Source organism: Dendrobates tinctorius, unplaced genomic scaffold (genome assembly GCF_039654945.1).
Source record: "Dendrobates tinctorius isolate UK_male_01 unplaced genomic scaffold, ASM3965494v1 ptg000028l, whole genome shotgun sequence".
Lineage (NCBI taxonomy): Eukaryota > Metazoa > Chordata > Amphibia > Anura > Dendrobatidae > Dendrobates > Dendrobates tinctorius.
The window spans coordinates 22,334,589-22,342,243 of NW_027361696.1; the positions used below are offsets into that span (position 1 = coordinate 22,334,589).

The 7,655-nt window shown below is 41.4% G+C and overlaps 1 protein-coding gene across 24 annotated transcripts in view; it reads left to right on the top strand.

The window, feature by feature from the left end:
- LOC141085206 (uncharacterized) overlaps window positions 1–5,994 on the top strand; it is a 144,940-nt gene extending 138,946 nt beyond the window's left edge. For all 24 annotated transcript variants that reach the window (XM_073570453.1, XM_073570452.1, XM_073570451.1 and 21 more), the window contains 4 exons: window positions 1,161–1,202; window positions 1,296–1,317; window positions 2,197–2,248; window positions 5,749–5,994. In XM_073570453.1, coding sequence (XP_073426554.1) covers window positions 1,161–1,202; window positions 1,296–1,317; window positions 2,197–2,206 — 74 coding nt within the window. In that variant the 3' untranslated portion in view covers window positions 2,207–2,248; window positions 5,749–5,994. The remainder of the gene's footprint in view (window positions 1–1,160; window positions 1,203–1,295; window positions 1,318–2,196; window positions 2,249–5,748) is intronic.
- The last annotated feature ends 1,661 nt before the right edge of the window (window positions 5,995–7,655 follow it).

Sequence of the window (7,655 nt, forward strand, 5' to 3'; positions counted from 1 at the left end):
CTGTGCATATTTCCAGCATTACTGCTGGAAACACATGTTAAATGCTGCTGTCAGAGTTTGACAGTGGTATTTAACTAGTTAATAGCGGCGGGTGGATCGTGATTCCACCCGCTGCTATTGCCGGCACAAAACAGCTGACATGTCCCAGCTTTGATGTGAGCTCAGCGCCGGAGGCCACACCAAAGGGGGAGACACAGCATGCGCTGTACTAGTACGGCGCATGTCGCGAAGGGGTTAAGAAACTGAACTTTTGAACTGGGGGCTGGAAATCACAGTGCAGCTTCGTTAAGGTGCCCTGATAAGATTCCCAAGGTATTTTTAGAGAATTGTGGGGTTTTGCCATCCGACAATCTGCAGCGATGTGGTATAATATACTGCAAGTCTATAGAAGGGGTATGGATGGAGGGAAACCTGAGCGTGTAGACTGTTCCTTTACAATGCAGATAGAGGGATTCAGGCCTGGCAGATGAGAGGGAATCCCCTTAGACTTATCAAGGCGAGCGCTATTGCTGGGCAGATTCCAGAGAGAGGTACTGGGTTCTTAGGGATTCTGAAGCAGGGTTTTGGGCTTAAGGAAGTCTTTTGACTGTTCTGTCCCCACTTAAGCCGAGTGAAGATGTGTAGTATGGCAATGGTGTGAGAAGTTATGATTTAAAAAGAGAAAATACAGTAGTTTGACAGTAAATGGCTTCACCCAACCACTAACCATGAGTGGAGAAAGTTTTGGTGTTATCATTCATATTCTCTGTAAAAAGGCCAAGAAAGAAAAAATTCTGCCAGGGTATGTAAACTTTTGAGTACAACTGTATGTTCTATATGTCATTAACTTGGTTGCTCTAACTATCTCAAAATGTCAAATTAAAATTTCAGAAAACAAGAATAAAGGAACAAACAAGAAAACATTAATTAAGTAAAACTATGTACGATTGCGGGAGAACTGACTTACAGTATTGTGTCGGCAGTCAACTATCTCAGGGTTCTTTGAAGTCAAAACTAGAGATGAGAAAAAGGCTAATTTGGCCAAGGATCTCACGTTTGAAGCTTATTAGATGAAGTGGGACTGGGTTTGTCCTTCGGATCAATGTGGTCATAGATACATTATGTAGATAGTAAACTTGATCATTCTAATTTCATCTCAAAATATACAATTTCATTTTTAGGTGGTAGCGGCAGCTCTGAAGCAAAACACAAACATAAACATAGTACGTAAGCTCAGACAAAAGTTACTTCTCTGTTTAAATAAAGATGAGAACTTCTCTGGTTTATTTGCATTTTTTTTTTATTTTTCATTTCAGTAATTTTCAAACATGGCAAAAAGTAAGTATAAACCAGAAAAATATAAGCTGAATAGCTGTCATGGAGGGGCAACTCATTCTTCAATGTTTGATACATTGTGACACCTAATTTAGAGTTCCTTCATATTAAAATCTCAATATTGAAAAAAGGGCTAATTTGGCCAAAAGGGGCCTCTGGGTGAATGTATAGTTTATCTTACTAGAGGTTGGTCTCATCTTCTTATAGCCATAAGTTCCTCTTTCCTCCCTCCAGTGTCTTTGTAAATGTTCACACGTCCTCATATTAAATTTCCCAGAAAAGCATTACACGGCGAATAAGCCTCCTTACGTTGGCATGCCATAGCCGGCATGTCACTCTCCACAAGGAGAAATGTTACCCCTTAGACCTCAGTCCAGAGCCTCTCACCAAGCCAAATCAGTTCTCATACTTTATACTGACGAGGAGCAATAATCCGAAACACCATGTCTGCAAATTGAGATTCTGATTTGGCTTTTATCCTAAATCATATTGGAAGACTTGTTAAAACGTCAATAGTGATTTTTAGGATTGCTGCTTTCAACAGGTGGCGTTATAGGGTTCAAGTCCTCTTCCTATCTGAAGAGGCAATGTTCATGTTAAATTTCCCAGTGGAGCATTGCACAGGTAATAAGCCTCCTTACATTGGCATGCCAGAGCCATAAATACAAGAAATGGAGTAGAGGACAGAGGAGGAGGGGTATGCAGCTATGCCCTACAGTGTCTTTAACGTGCCATGTAATGATTTGGGAGAAGTGGCAGCAACTTTGGTTTCAGATATCATTCATTTATGGTCTGCTTAAGTCATAAGTTCAACAAATACAAAGTAGTGGAAAAGTTTGAAAAAATTGTTGCATGAGATGAGCTTACTTTTTTGTATCCTAGGAAAAGCTAAAGAAGATTAGTAGGATGTAGCATTAGTGGTGATTAACAAAATGTGAGTATAGTAATATCTATCTATCTATCTATCTATCTATCTATCTATCTATCTATCATCTATCTATTATCTAGCTATCCATATACAGTGGGGAAAAAAGTACAGTATTTTTTGTATTATAAGACACACTTTTCCCCCCAAATTTGGGGGGAAAAAGGGGGTGTGTCTTATAATGAGGATATGCCTTACCAGCCGCAGTGGAGCAGGGTCCGAAGGTCGCTGCTGGAGGAGGCAAGAGTGGAGCGTTGCTGCAGGCCGCAGGCTGGGATGAGGGGGTGTTCAGATGTGCAGGTGTTCGGTGCTGCGGGTGTCCGGTGCTGCGGGCGCTCTACCGACATTTTGTAAAAGGCCAGATACCCCGCCGGTCCATGGTTTCCTATGCGGTGGGCTATGGAAAAATGGATGCTGGGGGTGGCACATGTGTAGATGGAGATCTCGGCACCAAGATCTCAGGAGAAGAGATTTCAGTGCGAGATCTCATCTCCCGAGATCTTGGTGCAGAGATTGCCATCTGTGCATGCGCCATCCCTGGCATCTAACTTTACCGCTGTCCACCGCATAGGAAACCAAGGAACTTTGGCCTTTCACAGAATGTCGGCAGAGCCACTGCACCAGACATGGCACCACGCCATGTGAGCCTAATAAAGTCCACTCTTATATTTTTGCTAAATCTGGAGTGCTGCTTCCCATTTTTTATTCCTGTATATTTGGCAAGTATATGAATTAGATGCTGGGAGGCCTGTGCACCCACTTGATTGCATGTGCTGTTCCATCTTTTTTCTATATCTATCAATCTATTATCTGCTATTTATCTATTATCTATCATCTATCATTATCTATTTATCTATCTACTAGATGGAGGCCCAATGCTATTGCATCGGGAGGGCGTTAATGTCACGATGGGGGCAGGCTTTGCAGCATTGAGAATCTCTCCCCCCCTGTTCTCACCCACCTATCCGTGCTCTGTTTCCCCATGTGCTTACTTCTCCTGTCTGTGCTCTCTTCTTTGACCTGTCTATACCACAGCTCCTGGGCAGGGGAGGAAGCAAACGACAATACTGACATTACAGCAGGAGATCGCAGAGGAAACATTTTGTGAGGTAAAATATTGTTTAAAAACATTCATTGAAATATTTTACCTCACAAAATGAATCCTCTGTGATCCCCTGCTGTAATGTCAGCATTGTCTTTTGCTTCCTCCCCTGCCCAGGAGATGTGGTATGCTCCATAAGGTCAGACATTGACAATTTTTAAAATGAACTTTCATTCATGCGGAAAACCCTTTAATATGACCGGCTTCCTCTGCCTGTAGACACGTCGTGCATCTGCCGCTGGGATCAGCTGAATGATTTGCGCGGAATTCGCACAGACACAGTAAATCAGACCGCCACCATCTTTGTGCAGACAGATAGCGGCAGTCACATTAAAACTGCGCATGCGTTCCTCCTGTACAAAGATGGCGGCGGTCAGTGAATCATTCGGCTGATCCTGTCGGCATTGTGTTCGCGATGGTGTTCCGCTGGTGGTACTACGCAAGAGGCTGCGTATGGCGTATACAGTGTTTGTGTGTGTGGTGTGTGCGGCATATAAAGAGTGTGTGTGTGGTGCGTATGGCGTATACAGTGTGTGTGTGTGGTGTGTACGGCATATACAGTGTGTTTGTGTGTGTGTGGTGCATATGGCATATTCAGTGTGTGTGTGTGTGTGTGGGGTACGACGGTGTTCCGCTGGTGGTACCACACAAGAGGCTGGTACCACCAGCAGTTTCCATATTGAGACACCCATCACTTGGGTGATGTGAAGACATTGCAAGGTAAATATATATTAGACTAGATGGAGGCCCGATGCTATCGCATAGGGAGGGTGGTAAAGTCACGATGGGGGCAGGCATTGAGATTCTCTCCCCCCATGTGCTCACCCACCTATCCAGTCTCTCATTCCCCATGTGCTGACTTCTCCCATAAAATATTGTATAAAAACAGTCAGTGAAATATTTAACCTCACAAAATGATTCACTACGCCTGTGTGGAATTCACGCAGGCGCAGTGCGATGGTGTTCCGCTGATACCGCACAAGAGGCTACGTGAGTGTGTGTGTGTGTGAGTGTGTGTGAGTGTGTGTGTGTGAGTGTGTCTGTGAGAGTGTGAGTGAGTGTGAGTGTGTGAGTGTGAGTGTGTGTGTGCGTGAGTGTGTGTGAGCTTGAGTGTGTTTGTGAGTGTGTGTGTATGTGAGTGAGTGTGTGTGGTGCGTACGGCGTATAGAATGTGTTTGTGTGTGTGGTGCGACTGGTGTTCCGCTGGTGGTACCGCGCAATAGTTTGGTTCCAGCAACAGCTTCCATATTGAGACACAAATCACTTGGATGTCCCAATATGGCGGTCGGTGAACTTCCTCCGCTTGGAATTCTGGGATACGGTGACATCTAGACAAAACAGGAAGTTAAAACATTACAAGGCAATTATATAAACAGATTATCTATCTATTATCTTTTATCTATCTTTTATTTATCCCTCTATCTATTATGTATCTATCTATTATCTATCTATCTATCTATCTATCTATCTATCTATCATCTATCTATTCAATATCTATGCATTTATGCATATCATTTCCATCTCTGAGTCTATGTAGCTTTTTATTCATGACCTATCATCTATTGAATCTCACTAAAGTGCAGCCGATCATGCAAGTTATTATTATTTACTATTATAGCGTCATTTATTCCATGGCGTTTTACATTTGAGGCGGGGTGTACATAATAAAAAGCAAGAATCATAATCTTGAACAATACAAGTCACAGGAGGAGAGAGGATCCTACCTGCGAGGGCTCACAAGGGATGGGTGAGGATACAGTAGGTGGGGGTAGAGCTGTTTGTGCAATGATTTGGTTGATCAGTGGTTACTGCAGGTTATAGGCTTGTCGGAAGAGGCAGGTCTTCAGGTTCCTTTTGAAGGTTTCCATGGTCAGCGCGAGTCTGATATATTGGGGTACACAGTTCCAGAGTAGGGGGGGTTCACGGAAGAAATCTTGTTTGCGATTGTGGGAAGAGGAGATTAGAGGGGAGTAAAGAAGGATATCTTTTGAGGATCAGAGGTTGTGTGCTGGTAAGTACCGAGATACGAGGTCAAAGCTGTATGGAGGAGACAGGTTGTGGATGGCTTTGTATGTCATGGTTAGGGTTTTGAAGTAATGGGGAGCCAGTGAAGGAATTGCCAGAGAGGAGAGGCAGGGGAATAGCGGGGGGACAGGTGGATTAGTCAGGCAGCAGAATTTAGAATAGATTGTAGGGGTGCGAGAGTGTTAGAGAGGAGACCATAGAGCAGGAGGTAGCAGTAGTCAAGGTGGGAGATGATGAGGTCATGCACTAGAGTTTTTGAAGATTCTTGATTAAGGTATGTGCAGATCCAGTAAAGTTTTCATCTTTCTCGTCTTATAGCGCAATCACATATTTTTAAAAAATAAATTAATAAATGTAACATTACCCATTCTGTGTTCCGCAGGTTCTGTGCCTTTATCTACAACGGCTATTCATCAGATCACTGTAATCCCTGATATAAATGAGGACACTGAAAGAATATTGCCACCTGAAATGAACAGCATGAATTTAGGGATCTCACAAACATTCAGTTCCTGAAATCTACTTATTAAAATATTGCAATTAATAATGTATACTCGTTTAATTTTCTTTATAAGCCTGCTATAATCACTGATTCTATGGAAATAATAAATTCAATATTCTCATTATACCTGGCGATTATGTTTTGAGATTTTATTTAATAATATTAACCCCTTTACCCTCAAGGTGGTTTGCACGTTAATGACCAGGTCAATTTTTACAATTCTGACCACTGTCCCTTTATGAGGTAATAACTCTGGAACGCTTCAACGTATCACAGTGATTCTGAGAATGTTTTTTCATGACATATTGTACTTCATGATAGTGGTAACATTTCTTCGACGTAACATGCATTTATTTGTGAAAAAATGAAAATTTGGCATAAATTTGGAAAATGTAGCAATTTTCAAAATTTGAATACTTATGCCCTTAAATCAGAGAAATATGTCACACAAAATAGTTAATAAATAACATTTCTCACATGTCTACTTTACATCAGAACAATTTTTGAAGCAAAGTTTTTTTGTTAGGAAGCTCTAAGGGTTAAAAGTTGACCAGTGATTTTTCGTTTTTACAACAAAATTTACAAAACGACTTTTTTAGGGACCACCTCTCATTTGAAGTGACTTTGAGGGGTCTATATGACAGAAAACACCAAAACGTGTCACCATCACCATTCTAAATTTTCACCCATCAAGGTGCTCAAAACCACATTCAAGAAGTTTATTAACCCTTCAGGTGCTTCACAGGAATTTTTGGAATGTGTAAAAAATGTTTTTACTCTTTTCACAAAAAATTTACTTAAGACTCAATTTTTTTATTTTCACAAGAGTAGCAGGAAAAATGGACAACATAATTTGTTGTGTTATTTCTCCTGAGCACGTCGATATGCCATATGTGGAGGAAAACCACTGCTTGGGCACATGGCAGTGCTCAGAAGGGAAGGAGCGTCATTTGACTTTTTGAATGTAAAATTTGCCGGACTCATTTGCGGATGCCATGTCCCGTTTGGAGAGCCCCTGATGTGCCTAAACAATGGAAAACCCCCAAGTGATCCATTTTGGAAACTAGAACCCTCAAGGAATGTATTTAGATGTATGGTGAACACCTTGAACCCTCAGGTGCTTCACAAAAGTTTATAACGTTGAGCCGTGAAAATAAAAAAAATCACATTTTTCCCACAAAAATATTTTAGCCCCAATTTTTTTATTTTCACACTGGTAACAGAATAAATTGCACCATACAATTTGTTGTGCAATTTCTTCTAAATATGTCAATATCCCATATGTGGGAGAATACTACTTTTGAGGCACAGTGCAAAACTCAGAAGGGAAGAGGCGCCATATTGGAGTTCAAATTATACTGGAGTGGTTTCAGGGTGACATGTCACATTGACAGAGCCCCTTAGGTGACAGAACAACAGAAACCTCCTATATGTGAACTCATTTTAAAAACTACACTCCCCAATGAATTCATCTAGGGGTGCAGTTATCATATTGACACCACATGTGCCTAACAGAATTTTATACCATAGAGAGGTGAATAAAGAATAAATTCAATTTTTACCACTAAAATGTTGTTTTAGCCCCAAGTTTCTAATATTTCAAAGGGCTTATAGGACATTTTTTTACAACAAACTGAAGTCCATGTTTTCCTGAGTGCACCAATACCCTACATGTAATCAGGAAATATTTTTCAGGCACAATGTAAAGCTCAGAAGGGAAGGAGCACCATACTATAGTCAAGCCTCCCAACCATCCCAAATCCAGCTGGACAGTCCCGATTTTGACC